At 44.7% G+C, this 16,583-nt stretch overlaps 1 protein-coding gene across 1 annotated transcript in view; it reads right to left on the reverse strand.

Moving 5' to 3' along the window:
• The window catches only part of PAPPA (pappalysin 1), a 173,869-nt gene that overhangs the window by 89,958 nt on the left and 67,328 nt on the right, over positions 1–16,583 (reverse strand). The window contains exon 7 of the mRNA XM_053962175.1: positions 11,568–12,075. Within this exon, the coding sequence (XP_053818150.1) occupies positions 11,568–12,075 (508 nt within the window). The remainder of the gene's footprint in view (positions 1–11,567; positions 12,076–16,583) is intronic.

The raw sequence follows: 16,583 nt of genomic DNA on the forward strand, positions 1-16,583 counted from the left end.
TAAATGAACACTCAGGGGCTGGGTGGGAGACTGGGGACTGTATGATGGATTTCTGCTCTCAAACTCAACCTAAACCTGAACTGGGTGTTTCCAAGGAAGAACCATGGAGCAGCCAATGGCCTGAACAGATTATCTCAGCTGAGCACTTGGTGGGTACGCTCTGTACCAGCAGGACTCTGTGCTTTCTGAAACCCAGTCTCAACTTCTGATTCTGGCTGTGTCAGAAAGTTTAACTAACACCTAAACCAGCCACCTTGCCCACTTATGCAATAACCCATGGGCTTGGGACTGAAGTCAGAGGTTAAAGGATCCAATGTATTAGAAAAGGAAAATATCCTTTGATCCTTGGAATATTTCTAGGAACCAAAGCCACCACCCACTCTCATAATCACCACAAATCCAAACTAGGCAATTAGTCTGCAGCTCTGCTCTTGCTTCCATTGATCTAAACCTGAAGTAACTCAGCAAAACACTGCAGGCTTAAACCACTGCAATCCAGCGGTTCATCTGTCCCTCTGAGGTGCATTTGGTGCTCAGAGCAGCTCCATGCCTGCACAAGGTGCCCTGGGGCAGGATTACATGCCTGCCTGTAGCACCTCTGCTCTGAAATCCAGGGCCTGTTTAGGACCTTAAACTCATTTGATTTTGAACTTTTTTTTTTTTTACACATACTGCTCTCTTCTGTCTTTCATGCAAGGACTGTTAAGTTTTCTAAGTAGCAAACCTATAGATATGTATGCAACTGATTTAACTCCTGCAACCTTTGATATAATCCTCCAAGCATTTGCCCTGTTATCAGTTTAAAACACAGAAGCATATTTAATAAAAAAACAAAGTTTGCAGCCAAGGCCTTAAAAATAGTTCTTAAAAAAAAAAAAAAAAAAAAAAAAAAAAAAAACCAACAAAAAACAATGTCAAGAGATGATTTTCTCCTCTCATGTTTAACAACAACAAAAATATGAACTTTTAAGGTGGCTGATATAAATGGACAATCTCACTGAGATTAGGTTACAAATCCTGGGATAAAGTAAATCCTCGAGGCCCTGGGCCTCACATGGGTGCTTGCACTAGACAGGCAATTTCACGGCAGCACACAGGTTAAGTGTCAGAGCACCTGGTTGCTATTAGAAGCAGGGAATGAAGGAAGGAAAAAAATCTGTTGTGTTTTCTTCTTCACTGCTGCACTCAGACCCTGAGCAAGATGGGAGCACTTCTCAGTGTGAGGCTCAGATGTGGCCACCCCAGGAGGGGAGGCTGGTGTGGTTAAGCTGAGGAAGGAAAGACTGGGGACATGAAATGCAGAAAACCCTATTTCCAACTGGCAGAAGCCAGCAGCTCTCCATTGATTTTGAGGGAATGATGCCAGTATCCTCCACCTGAGGACACTGCTCGGTGTCCCGGTGCAGCAGGGAGAAAACAGTAACGCAGCCAGCAGGCAGGCTGGGACAGGATAACTGCTGTCAAGGCCATCACTGTCACTGATGAAGCTCTGCCTGTTGCATCACGCCTCTCTGTGAGCACTGCCTGGTTCCTGACACCCTTAGCCACGTCCCGGCTGTGACGCGGTGTCTCCGTGCAGGACTGCCAGCGCCAGCCTGGTTACACACAGCGCGGGAGAAGTGCCTGGTGCACACCCTGCCCACCACACCCTGCGAGCCAACTTTTGGATCACCAGAAGGGAGCCAACTTTTGGATCACCACTGGGACTGGGAGCCCTTCGGCTGCTGCCCTCAGCCCTGTGCCAGTCCACTGAGTTTGGGCAGAAGTCTCTTCCCAGTTCAGGGTGGTCGGCTTGGTAGAATAATCTTCTTCACCTTCTCTGAATCCAGACCTGACTTCTTGGATTTCTTTTTAACAGGCCTGAGCCAAGACCTGATTTTCAGAACTCAATACCCTCCTGTTTCCCTGTAGTCCCACCAAAATGGTGAACAGAGCCATGGGAGCAAACACTCACAGTGTCTGATCCGAAGGCTCCTGGAGGCAGTGGAAGTTATTTTGTGCATTTTCAGTAGAGCTTAGATTGGGCCCCAAGTGAACACAGATGTTTGCAGTGTTCTCTGGTTTCACATCCACCATCCCACCTCACCAAGACCTATTTTGGGGATTCCAGGCAGGAGGGCTGGCCCTCCTCCTCCTTAGAAGGAGGGAGGGATAACAAACAAGGATGTGCTGTCACAGCAAGAGCAGAGCAGAGCACAGACATGGGTGAGGAGATGAGGCAACTCTTCCAGAGGAACATTTTGTCATTTCCCTCCTCAGGGGTTCTGTGTTTTGCCGTAAACTGCTGCAGATTATGAGAAATCCTACTGGCTGGTCTCCAGTGGGATCTCTAATGGTTTAATAACTGAACATTACTGAACATACTTCCACTAGCCTCTTCCTAAAATCCCATCATGAGCTAATTTCCTCTATTGTCATTATATCTGCAACTGGTCTTACAGTTTAAAAAAACGCTGTACCATTGTGAATAAATGATCTGGTTTACTGCACTGGGCTTTCAGGGACTGATAGTTTGGGGTATCAAATTCCAGGCACTGTCTCTGTGGTACAATTTGAAAAGAAGAAGGAGCTTTCTTTCCACCTTGCTCTTCCAATCACAAAAGCACCAGAAAAATGCTGGAACTGGGATATCAGCACAGAAATGCCCAATGCCACCATTCATTTAAGGAGATCCTGACCAACAAGACTGAGAGAAGTTTGGGTGAAACCATCACAAGATGGGTGCCTTGGGCCTGCAGCAGGATCAGCAGGCTGTATGCCATGCAGTGAGACATCTAAAATCATGGAATTCCAGAATGGTTTGAGTTGGAAGGGACCTTAAAACTCATCTTATTTCAACCCTTCAACTAGACCAGATTGCTCAGGGCCCTGTCTAACATAGCCTGGACACACTTTTGTCTTCTCTGTCGCCAGGTCCCACAAGATATAAAGGACAGCACAGGTATTTCAGTCAGACTGCAGCGTTCTTTCCAAACCCTTGCCTGCTTGAGAGTAGATTTAAATTTAACAGAGACTTGGAATGCATTTCCTAGGAAAATATATTAAAATAAAATGCTGAGGAAATGATCAGGCCAATAGGTCAGCAAAAGTAGCTGAGAAAAGCTGTATTGGCTGACTGATAAAAAGGTAGGTAACACATTTCTGCTACTTCTGTGGTATTTGAGGCTCACTCCAAGTTTTACAAGAGAGTTATTTTTAAATTGTTGCATAACACATGTCTGTCCAATATTTCTTTCCTCAATCAAGCAAAGAAAATGCATTTGTTATTCCTGGGAGATTTCTGGTGCTTCTTATCTTATTTAGAGCCCAAAATAAAGATGCACACAAGAAGCCAAACATCAGAGAGAAGTTATTATCCATGAGATAATGCACAGCCTAATTTACCACATATCTGAGACTGTTTCACCTGCAATAAATTATTTTACCCAGCAGGAAAAGTCCTGTTTGACCTTCTATTTTTTTTTTTTTTTTCTCCTGCAGCTAAGAACTCTGCTACTACTTCTAGGTCATGAGTTCAAATTCCACACTGGCTGGAAGTGATTAAATATATCAATTTCTAATAGTATATTTTTTGGATAATAATAGAACAGATGGTAATGTTCACTTTTTAAGGGACATTTGCACATAGATAAGTTGTAGTCTACAGGTTGATCTCTCTACAGCCTCTGTGTATTGCCCAAGAGGTACTTTGGAGATGGAATCCAATGTAGCAGCAGTCCTTGGGGAGTCCCTGGCTGGAGCAGAGCTGATCCCGAAGCCAAGTGTCACTCCCCAGATGGGGCAGTCCCTCTTTCCTGAAATAATTTATTTAGGAGTGGCAGCTGTGGGGCATTTAGAACAATCCCATCCTTCAGAAATAGACCCAGGCTGAAAAATTCCCCTGGGGTGCCTTGTCTTGGGATCACAAAACCATAAAGATATCAACCCACCCTTACTACCTTTATTCTTGCATCATGTGCAGCTGAGCCAGAACAGGAGCTACGGATTCTGTCAAGTGCCAGCTTTAGTTACAGCGTTACATAAGAAACCGCAACAGCGAGGAACCACAAATCTATCACTACAGCTGGCACCAAACGGCTTCTCTGCACAGGCTTAGTGGAAAAGCCGCCTCCTGAATGGGCAAAGAGTGTCAAATTGTTCTTTCTCCTCTCCAGGGCAGGGTTAAAGCAATTTGGCAGAGGGTGGTAAGGGAAAAAATTGCTCTATCTGCTCTGCGTGTGAGGTCAGGAAGCAGGTTTTCTTCTTTTGCAAAGATAACCTGGCACCTTTAATGAAGAAAGCAGGGAAGAAGGAAAGCCATCAGAATGTGGCTTCCAGCTGTCAAATCACATCAGCCAAGTAGAGATGCATCATCCCTGAGAGCAGTAGCACCGCTGGCCCCCAACACTTCATTGAGAGCTCTTTGGATGGAGGTACTCTGTGTATTTCCTCTGTGAAACACCCAGCACGCCACTGGCAGCTATAAATAATAACAACTACCTCGGGATTTAACAGCATGGCATGCGAGGGAGAGAGGCAGGAACAGGAGATGGAATAGGAGCAGTTTTCATCTTTTTCCCCTTCCTGGCTCACTGAGCCCTCAGTGCAGTGCAGGGCTGTGTGCTCCTACCTGGCACAGGGAGCAGCATCAGTCACCTCTGTGCCTCCCTGCCCAGACCCGTGCAAGCCACAGGTGAGGCCCCACTGCTGGGAAAGGAAAGAATTTCCCCAAGGGGTGTTGGCAGTGGAGTTGCTACTATGTGGAGGAGTCTCCTTCCCACAGCACGTCACCTCTGCTAGGGGCAGGTGAACCTATGAGCAGTTTCCTGGTGCTGGGAGGGAAGGTGTGGGACAGGCAATTGTCCCGTGTTGCTTTGCTCTTTCATCATGGGGGATTTCCAGGTTCAGTAAGCAGGAACAGCAATCTGTACTGGCTGCATGAGGAAGGAGTTGATGACACAGCCAAGGCCAGGCATGGCCTCAGAGCAGCACAGGGACAATGCCAGCCCCTTGCTGAGCACCGGGACTGCTACACTGTCCTACACCAGCTGCATATCAAACATCACAACTTTGCCAAAACTGACCACAGGCAGCTCCAACACACTCAAAGCTCTTCACTGACAAGGTTTTCATGCAGTGACAGCATGGTCACTATTCCTGCTGGGAAAGTAGGATCTGCAAGGGAAAAATGAAACATTTACTCCTTAACAAAAGGTCTCTGGATGAAGAACTAGGCAAGTTCTTGAACCTGAAACTGGAAATTACAGGGGTAAGAGAAACCTGGTGGAACAGAAAGGTGTTTGCTTCTTGGGAAAGCTCAAAATAGCTTCGTCCATGGAAAGCTGGCATGGAAAGCTAATGATAGGGAAGCTCTTAGAAATGAGCAAGAAAGTGTGAATAAGAGTAAATCTGTTCCTGCTGAAGCTTGGTAAAAGTGTTTCTACTGGAGAGGAGCTGTAAAATGTCATATGGATATAGCCAGGGATCTCTAACCTATTACTAAAGAAAAAAAAATAATATGGAGAATTGTGCAATCATGGGAAAGAAACCTCCTAGTTGGAGATGAGTGAAAAATGCTTTTAATAATGGCAGTTTCCTGATAGTGTGTGATGTGAGAGTGGGGATTAAATACTCAGTGACTCAACTACAGACACACTGTTTTGCATTTACATCTAGTAGCAGCAATAGGTTGGATAGAAAGATAAACCTGAATGAAAATGGATTTTTTTTTCATTCAGTTATCATTTTGAGGCATTTTCAGGCATTTCCTGGAAAAAAAAAAAAATCAGAAACCCAGAAGTTCAAGTATCCAGAGACATACAGAATTGGTAAATAGGTTCAGTCAATGTGGAGAAAGATGGAGTTAAAATGCAGAAATTAATAACTTACAGGTTTGGATGTCTTGAAATGGTCCATATGTTGGTATAAGACAATACTACACATGTTAGGACCAGGAAAGCCAGAATAAACTGGAAACTTTTTATTGCAAGTGAGAGGGGAAGAGAGCAGTTAATTGGAAGGTCAGGCTGGATGGAGCTCTTGATGGAGCAACCTGGTCTAGTGAAAGGTGTCCCTGCCCATGGCAGGGGTTAGAATGAGATGATCTTCAAGGTCCCTTTCAATACAAACCATTCCATATTTCTATGATTCTATGATTTATTCAATTGCAAGGCAACTATGAACCATCAGGGGGATGAAAAAGCATAGGAGGTCCTTGCACACAACAAGGCAAGGCCTTTCCAGGGTAGTTGGGTAAGAGTTGGTGCACAAGGACAGCTGGAATGCCATCTACAGTTTTAAAGCCAGCTGAGAATCCAGATGTGTAGCACACAAGTATCACATGGACAACCTTGCAGATAAATCTGGGTATGCAAAGATTTTTCTTAATATTTCAGTCCTATCTTAGATACTCCCCAGTATTTGCTGGCATATTGAGAGAGGTTTGGCATAGTAACTGTGGAGGAGGGATGAGCAGAAGATGGGTGATAATATGGGCTTCAGCTTTTGGTGTCGGGAGAAAAACCACCCAGTGATCTGTATCTTGTTTGGGTGGAAATATGGTGTTAATTATCTTCATGATAGATAGATTTGGCAATTCATTTTAGCTGCTTTAGACCATTCCTCTGGCTGGTAGACCTTCAGAAAAAAAAGAGAAATAGATCTTTGAGGTGAATGAAGGAATGCCATAATAAGGACAGATGTCGCTGTGAAGTTTCAGTGTTGCATTCTGCAGGGACTTGGGTTTAGACATCATCAGTGTGATATTCATAATTTCCCAGTCCCATTCAGCTGGGCCAAGGTCAGGTAAATGCACTTTTCTTCTTGAGTTCAGGGGCTAAAAGGCACACCAATAAGTGACTGTAAGGAAATTACAGGGGTAGGAGAAACCTGGTGGGACAGAAAGGTGTTTGCTTCTTAGGAAAGCTCAAAATAGCTTTGTCCATGGAAAAAGAAAATCCTTTTCTTGCTCATTATGAACAGCTACTGCTGATTCTGCAGCATGCCTGCTTGTTCATATTTGTAGGAGCCTTCAGACTAAAGAGTCACTTTCCATTTTACTCAACTTCTCCTCATCTGGGATTTCTGACAAGTCACTGACCATATGCCCCTTCCAACTGGGGACCAGTAACAAATGGTATATGCATCAATAAGGCAAATTTGGAAACAAATTATTTTGTTGGATGAAGTAGAGGGCTAAAGCACGTGAACTGCTAAGGACCCATGGGAAATGAAACACTAAGGACCCACAAACAGTGCCACAGGAGCCCCCCAGCCACCTGCCATCCTGAGGGTGGCAATTTCTCTGTCATTCTGCAAGCACTCCAAGAAGCCAGAGTGAGATCTTAGTCCACCACCTTGAGGTATTAAAACAGACTTAAAACCCAAGAAATGACATGGATTTTACAAGTTCAGCACTGAATGGAAGTCCTGATTCTAACAACATATTTTAGAATATTGTACTTACTTGAACAAGAACTGCTGTTTACACAGATGATGATCAATCCCCTCCAACTATTATCAAGCAACAGAAAAGGTTTAGCCATAGAATGTCAGTGCAAAATAGCCAAAATTGAGAAGAAAAATCTATTCCCTGTACAAGAAAATGCAAGCTTCTCTCTCAGTGTTTCTCTTTTGAAGTCTGAATGCAGGATCTCTATGTGTCAGCTCGGTACCAAAGCTCTGATAGGAATGGCTCAGAATAACATATCACAGGACTGCAAACTGGCTTCTCAGCGAAGCTCAATTCTGCAGACCCAAACCTTGCAGCAGGGCTTCATGCTGAGATTCTTTCTCAGGTTATTTCAGTCAATGTCTTTGTCTTGAAAAAACCCTACTGGTTAACACCACAAAGACAGCCTGATCCATTGCTGTCCACCACACTTTGAGGCTTCTTACAAAGTTTGTGGTGGAAAACTTGGGAAAATTTCCAACTCTTTGAAAGTTTTTCAGTTAATCTGACAACTTTCCAAAACCAAGCTCAGTGTGTCTTGGCTTGGTCTGCCAGAGGAGAACACGTAGGTCTTGTAAGAGCACTCTGCTCCTCACTGCCCATAAACCGGGATACTGCGAGTGCCATGGGGAACACGGGCTGCTCACCCCAGGCTGCCCTGGTGGGGCTGACACCTAGCTGTGCCTCTGACACCATCCACAGAGCTCTGGGCACTGCCTGCTCACTGAGCTCTTAAAAAATCAGCAATGATTGCTCTCCAACACAACGTGAATGTAAAAAAGCTCCAGCAATGGTGAAGAGCCACTACCTCAATTGCCATTGTGACCATGTCACACAGTGTTTCTAAAGGACAGCCTCTGAGCATGTGCACAACCCACACATTGGATTAAATTGTGAGCTGAGACTTTGAGACTTGCAGATGAGGCTCCTTCCTTATCAGTTGCTGTGGTGTGAAGACTCAGCACTTCCATGCTGCACCTGGCCTGACCTCTTTTTTCCCCCCACTGATTTATTTAGGTTTCTTCTCTTCTCCTAGGCTCTGACTCTCATTTTGTATCCCAGATACCAGCAATTCTGGCTGATCACACACAGTGGAATTGAGTGTATCTTGCCTGGTTTCTGTAAGGCCCAAGGATAAGGTCCTGGGTAAGGTCCTGTCCCTCAGAAATTAATATTTAAACCTCAACTTGAGCCAAGAGTTGAGATTAAAATTCAGCTTGAGAACAGAAGGTCTGGCATTATTTTGCATTTCTTAATAAAATGTTTCCACTGTTCTAGTTATTTACTCTCCTCTGTGGAGCACCCAGTGCTGACTAGGCAAGGGCTATCCATTAAAGGCTGTTTCTCCTCTCAGCTTAAAAGGAAGTTCCCTCTCTTTGACAGGAAGAAGGTAGAAGAAATTAATTTTTCTTTCAGCATCGCCGCACCTGGGGAAAAGGATCTTGCTTACAGACAACAGTGCAAGCAAATATTTTCTTTGGGAGAAAAAGAGAAAGTAAAGATCAAGGTCAGAGGAGGCAAGAGTAAAGATATGTGACTGCCTTCAAAATAGCCTTCCACAGGACATGTGGGGGTGTTGTTTTTTTTTAATACGGAAAACATGCAAGGGCACCAAGGAGGGGCAACTGGCTTGGGGCTCACAGGGAGATAAAGGGGCTGCAAACTCTGGCTGCACAAATATGCTGAATTCCAGAGGTGCAGAATGAGGTAAACAGGCAGATGTGAACAGGGGAGAGAGACAGCATTTACCTCTACACACTTTGATAAGTAGGAGCATGGCCCAGTGCCTCTGTCCCTGAATTCCCTTGTCCTTTCCTTCCTGCTCAGGGAGTACAAAGACTCTGGCTAGTCTTTGCACAAGGTTTCAGTGGAAAATTCATATTGTTTTTGCCTCTACCAGAAAACCATGACCCTATGCAGAGTTTCTGGGAGTTTGTTGTGTCTGAAGGTACGGTCCAGCAGCAGCCTCTGATCTCCCCATCACCAGGAGATACAGATCAGTGCTGTTCCCAGATGATATAACAAAAAAATTCATCTCACTTCTCAAAAGTTCGAACACATGCAGAAGTCTTGAATCACACAATCACAGAATGGTTTAAAGACCATCGTGCTCCAAACCCCCTGCCATGGGCAGGGACACTTTCCACCATCCCAGGCTGCTCCCAGCCCTGTCCAGCCTGGCCTTGGGCACTGCCAGGGATCCAGGGGCAGCCACAGCTGCTCTGGGCACCCTGTGCCAGGGCCTCACCTCCCTCATTCAGCCAAAACAGTCTCAAAGCCAACGATGAGTGCTTAAGAATCTGCATATCGCCTCACCCAGTGACTAAAACTTCACTTCCCAAGTGTTCTGCCAGAGCTCACTGGCAGGATTTTCCCTCTGGTCCCTGGTAAGGCACAGAGGAATTGAGCCCAGCGCGCCTGGAGGGTTTGGATGGGATTTGGTTGTGAAGTTCATTGCGTGAGTTTCTAGGAGCATCCCTTTCTGTCCACTGTTCACAGGTGGAGCTCAGAAAGACTAAATTAAATATTCTGTCTGATTTTTAGCTGGCTGTGTAACTACCTGAGACATAAAGACAGGGACAGTGCTGTTAACCAATGTGATTTAATCAATGACCCACCGGAAAACTGTCATTAATTTCTGGCTACTGATTTAATTCTTAGAGCACTCCCTCCACTTGAGCTAGCTGTAAGCTAGAAGTGACCCACAAAATCATAATAAAAGATGAAGGAATAGAATTCAGAATGCAAGTTATGTTTTGGGTTTGTCTTTTTTCTTTCACACTGTGTTATGAAGTCAAAACTGGACCTGTTTCTGTGGGAATTTGTGCTAAGGTATGCAAATATTTCAAACCAAACCAGTCCCATTTTCCAATGAGAGTGGGCTAGGTTTCAGGCAAAGATGCTTTCACAGCAAAATCTTGGGAAAATTCACCACTTTCCACGTTTCCAATATGCCAATAACCATCTCATGCTAAGTGCCAGCAATTGTTTGAACAAGGCTAGAACCCAAGAAAGCACTTAAGCACATGCTTAACTTTCAGCACATGAGTAATCTTAGTGATGTCCTGGGTTTTGTTTTTAGATTAACTATTGTTAGTTACCTTAAAATTTTAAATCTGTAGGGACAATTTGCATCTTTTGAGATGCATAATTGGGCCATGAAAAGGGATGGTAGCTCGTGATTACTGAATTGTTAATTAATCATTTTTATTCTATTTAAATATGCTTTAGAAGACCATAATGATGTATGCTTCCTTGATATTAGCTGTACTAATTAGATCATCTTTTCTAAATTAGAGTGCAGTTTTCTTAGCAGGTTTCCTTTTATCTGGTGTTCATTTTTCAGAGGAGCTTCATGTTGCTCCTGCAGATGAGTGAATCATTTCCAGGGAATCATGTTATGCAAAAGATGTTTTTCTTCCTGGCAAATGCTTATGGGTAGATCACGGATCTCCTTGAAATTAGTAAATATTTTGAACTTTCCTCAACAGTAATGCATCCTTTTTCTAGATGACTGTAACTGTATCTGGGATGACACTCAGTTTCTTCAACAAACTGGTGCCTTTGCCATGTTTCCCATTTCAGAACAATCTCACACCAACACAACTTGGTTTAGTGACCCATGAAAGCAGAAAATGGAAATGAGTGAAACACATTTATACACCTGAACATGCACATGTATTTCTTTGCACACTCTCTTGAGCAGTTAATCAGTGCTCCAGCACTGAAAGCCTTGCTGTCTCCTTCTCTACTAAAGCATTACTTTCAAAAGATTGCCAGGGAAATGATGACCAAGTTATTCCAGAGTTCCTCATTTAGGTTAGCTTAAACATTTAATTTGTCATATCTTAGGTAGGCTGCATTATCCTTTCTAGTTAAAGAAAGCCTGAATGACACATCTCTGTACAGCCAGCCCAGAAATTTCTCAAAAACTATCCATGAAATCTCAGGCTATCTCATTTGGGTTTAATGCTCCTGGTATCAGAGACAAACTATGAGGACACCCTGTCTTGGTAATTCTTGGCATGTCTGTCTAGTTCAACACCTTAACAATCACTTGTAGTGCTGGACATTAGAAGGATGAGAAGAACAGGGCATCGTTTTGATCTATCCAGCTCTCTGGAAAGCAGCTACTTACGTGTCAACAAATCTCCTGCTGAGGTTTGAGATGACCATTGAAGATCCAGACTGGAAAGGGGGGTCCCGGACCACCTTGTACTGGATTGGTTTGCAGCCTGAGCACAGGGTGCTGTGAGGGACAGAGCTCAGCATGGCAGCATCAATTTCCAGGTGCTCATCCAAGGTGTAGATCTGGATCCCATACACCTCCTCTCCCACTTGTCCCACATCCAGCTTTATGGTCAGTGGGATGTCACAGAAGACGTTCTGTGGCCCGAGTGAAATGTTCTTCCCGCTGACAGTGAGCAGCTTGATGTCATTCACTGCTCCACTGGAGTCCCAGTCTGGGGAAACGAACGTCACCCAGACCGTGAGGGACTCTGGAGTCAGGGGGTAACGAAATTCCAGCTGCAGGTAGCAGCCCTGGGGCTCGGGGCAGGCTGGGGGCACCGTGTGTTGGTTGACGGCCGAATTGGGACTCCACGTCCTGACACTGGATTTACAGGGCTGCTCAACATCAGGGTGCCCTGGAAAGGAAGACGGAAGCAAAGAGAGGGCACAGAAGTAGAAGTTAGAGAACATGAGTTTTCATTGGCATTAGTTTAAAGGCAGACTGGAGGCAGGAGAACATATCTGTCCAGGAAACCAATTATTTACTTCACCAGAACAGGTGTGGCCAGCATGGGGAGGAGGAACAGAACACCAGTGTCTCCTGGCCAGGTGGGAGACACAAACCCAGTTTAAGTGCCCAGCTGGACTGGACACCACACAACACACTCTGTGCCAGTGCAGCTGGGCCTGCATTCCTATTTCTAGTGTTTTTCCCTGTTCCAAACAATGGTATTTTCTACCTCTTCCACTTGGTAATTTACCTGATAAACAGAGTCACTTTGCCTCCAGTTCACCTCCTACTTATTCCCTTGCCTCTCATTCAAAAATACAATCTTTTTCCCTTTTACAAAGACAAGAAAAGAGCCTTTGTTTGTTCCAAGAAGCGGTTGTGCTGTTCAGGGGCAACTCCTGTGGCATTTACAGGTTGATCTAGCATGTCGTGCAAGGCCCCTTTTTTTGGAGGCACACGGAGCACAGGTCTGAGCTGTCTCTTTGCTCTCATTGTGATGAAACAACAGGCACTTGTGCTTTTACTCTTCTCACCATTGGCTGTGTTCAACTACATGGGAGGTAGTACTAAAAAATAATGAAAGCCACAATGCTTGCTGGGTTCCCAAATACTATGGTAACATTACAACTTGGCGTGGAGTCATGGACTGCAAGATCCAGAGGGGTCAGACGGGTGGAACAGTTGGTAACAGAATCCAGTGAGAGCTATAAATTCCCTTTTCCTTCCCAAATAATCACACAAAAAGGGAGGCAAGCATGACAGGGAGAAGGCAAAGTACAGACAAGAAGATAAAGAAAGGTAGTGAGAGGAGAGAAATGCAGAAGGCAGAGGGGAAAAAAAGGACAGTACAGCTGTTTGTAACTGAGGAAAAAAGCAAGATAAACTACTGGGCATACATGGACAAACAGGACATCACTACTAATTTAAAGAGAAAAGGGCAACGTGTGAAGGTTATTCTGATTGTCTGTGATTCAATGAAGTGTTAGAAATGTGTCTCTTTTGTCAAGGATAAACAGCTCAGGGAATTCTCCTGTTCATACCAAATGAACCCAGATGCAGAATAGATTTCCTGGCAGCCTTCCTGCGATTCAACGTTATTGTCCTGCAGATGCCCAACTTTTCATGCTTCCCCCTCACCTCCCATATCCCAGAGCCCCTCTCTCCTCCTCACATGGCACAGAGCAGCGGGAATGCCACTAAGACCAGCATCTGGAGAGACCACAGCAGTGATACATTTTGAAGAAAGACAGAGGTCCATTTAACACGCTCGAGTTTCCCCCCTGGCAAGTGTACAAGCCCTGTGGATAATCACTGTGAGCAGCAATACCCCACTTAGCTCATGTTATCTCACCCTCATTGCTTGGCTGAGCCCTCTGACGACTTTCTCAGACCCACAGCAAACTCCTGACTGCAGCCCTAAGGTCTTTTTTAACTCCAGTATCTCAGAGGGCTTTGGAAAGATGTGTGAATTTTACCACTGCCCTCTCTCAGAAAAGAAAATGGAGCTAATGGCTCACAGCCCAGTACATCCCCACCTGGGATCCTGCAAATTCACCTCTGTCAGTTCAAGGCTTCAGTAAGACTTAAATTCCAAACAAACCTGCACGTTTGGGTAGATCAGTGTATGATCCCTAGAGATGCATGAATTGGACTCAGCCTCCAGGGAGCTTAGCACACAGAGCATTACCCCAAAACAGGTGGCAGATTGTAGCCATTCATAAACTAAAAACCTCAATGAAGTTGAGATAAAGAGACTCTTTCTTAAATATTATCCAACACCTAGACCTGAGTAAGAAAGATTAATTTAATTATGGAAAAGGACGAAAACCTTATTTCATATAACTGGATTTCTAGAAATAGGTAAACACTCTGAAAATTACAAATATTTGTATGTAAAAAGAAAGGGTGTAGGAGTTATTCCTCCCTCTGTACTCAGATTCTGAAAATCCTTTGCCTTATGAGACAGATCAGACACAGAACAACATCTCATGCAACATTACGTCTTGCCTAACACAAAACAGGAATGTGAGGTTTGTGAGGAAGAGACAAACTCCATGTCCTGGTTGGAGAGCAGGAATGGCAGGTTAGGAGGGTGCCTTTCCCTAAAATGCTGTCCAACAGCCTGGTGTGTCAATCCTTCATTGTGCAATTAAGTGCAGTCCCTGGGATGAATCCCCAGCACAGGGACAGAGCCTCAGAGGCCATCTGGCATCAGGAGTCTCTCAGGATATCACCCCTGCTACAACTGCAACTCACCTGCCACATTTCCTAGGTGGTCAAGATCAAGGAACCACCCAATGGGACTGCAGTGTCCAGCTGGGATAATTAGAATACAGAAGAATTTGCTCTTAAGGGAAATATTAGGCCCAGGAAAAGGCTGAGCTCTAGAGCAGTGCAAGGCAACAACATTTTTATACTCATCTCACACTTCTCTCAGTCAGCAGTCAGCCAGACAGGAGGAACTGACTGATATATGCATATACTGCACAGCAAGCAAAGGTACCCACTGGGCCTGAGCCAAAATCACCTTTCTTACATAAAACCCCCCTTTGACAGAGTTATGGAGGTGCTGTTAGGTTTGTTGACCTAGCTGGTGCTGCTGGTGAGAATCCAGGTAGGTTAGAGCCTTCTGGCTCTACGGTGAAGATAAAGAGTAAATCAGAGCTGCCTGATCTCATAAGCCTTCCCACAAACCCTGCCAAGGAACAAGCAGCCCCTCGTGCAGGGGCCACAACTGGCTGAGAAAGAACTAGGAGATGCCTCAGCCTCAGTGCTGGATCCCACCATGCTCAGGAATGAGCAGGGAATTAGGAAGGACACTGCCCACAGCAGGGTTTTGCAATGGGCACAGCTCCCACATAGTCCAAACCACTGCTGGTGAAGCTGCCTGGGGTAGGAGACCTCAGGAAAATGAGATCAGACCAACCAGAGCTGCTCCAGAGACACGTGAGGAGTGTGGTTTTCTGCTCGGAAGCTGGATGAGTCCTACAGAACATTTTCCATGAGTGTCATCTCAGATTTTAAAACAAGTTTATTTTGGCCGTGCTTGTGACTCCTGTGTCTTCATTTTCCACGGACATTCAGGGAGTGGAGATTTACACCCAAGAACCCCTGCAGAAAGTGAATTTAAAGCTTGACGGCTTGAGCACTCACAGATAGACAATTAAAGAAGCCAGACAATGATCTAACTGCTATTTGTAACTCAGACCAAGTGCAAATAGGCAGAGGGCCTGAATGTCAGGGAGCGTGGTAGTAGAGACAGAAAATCATGGAGCAACAAACACCATACACTTGGTATATTTTCTACCCTAAAGTGGCAACAAGTCATTCATCCTGAGAACATGACTACCAAACTTCTGTTCCATGGAAATGGTGCAGGAGCAACTAAATGAGACAGATAAGGATCAAACTGCACCCTTCATAGTTAAGAACATGCAGGCGTACACAACAAGAAGAGGAAATTAAATGCAAAATGCTGCTGAGTAATAAATCTTAGAGTAGCTTAGTTTCTCTAGGAATGATGCCTCTGGCAAGACGTGTGCGATCTAGAAGTTTTCAAATCAAAGCTCGGTGGAGAAATTTTGATGGAACTGCATATTTCAATGGAATATGCAGTCTTTTCAAAATAAAAACACTTAGCAAAATTGGGTTTATTTGGCCAAAATTTTATCCTGGAAGAGAAAATGGCAAGAAATTTTTAACTCTATTGGAACACTGTGTTTTGACATTTTTGTGAGAAACCTTTTCGCTTTTGCACCTTGAAACACTTTCCATTGTGATAGTCAAAGTTGCTTTTGACCTAGATTCTATACTAAAAGGGTATATTTTCAAATGCCATAATTTAACCAAAGTTCATATGAGCTAAACAAAATGTTTTGGCTGGCCTCAAACACTTTTTGTTTTTAATTTTCCTTCATGGAGAATTTCAAAAGTTTCAAGTTTTGTTCCAAATGAAAACAGGTTTCAAAGTCTTGTAATCCTTGGCTAAGTGGAAATTCCACCTTCCACCCTGAACTATTACTGCAAGTAATCCAAACTTTGCTAATGCTGTTTACTGGGTGATCCAATGACCTCCATAGCCAGAGCACTGCTTCCCAGGATGGAGCTTCCACCCAGGCGTGCTCTGAGCTGTGCCCAGCAGCCTTGGATGTCATAATATCATGGAATGGTCTGCATTGGAAGGGACCTTAAAGCTCCTCCCCTGCCATGGGCAGAGACACCTTCCACTATCCCAGGTTGCTCCAAGCCCCGTCCAACCTTGCCTTGGACACTTTCAGGAAGGGGGAAGCCACAGCTTCTCTGTGTACCCTGTTCTAAATTTAGGGGGTGAGTCAGAGTGAAACACAACCTCTGCTGGGCCCCCACCCTGGAACACGGGTGTGTGGGGCAGAGGACACTGACCACTGTTCCATC

Source organism: Vidua chalybeata, chromosome 21, assembly GCF_026979565.1.
Source record: "Vidua chalybeata isolate OUT-0048 chromosome 21, bVidCha1 merged haplotype, whole genome shotgun sequence".
Classification (NCBI taxonomy): Eukaryota; Metazoa; Chordata; class Aves; order Passeriformes; family Viduidae; genus Vidua; species Vidua chalybeata.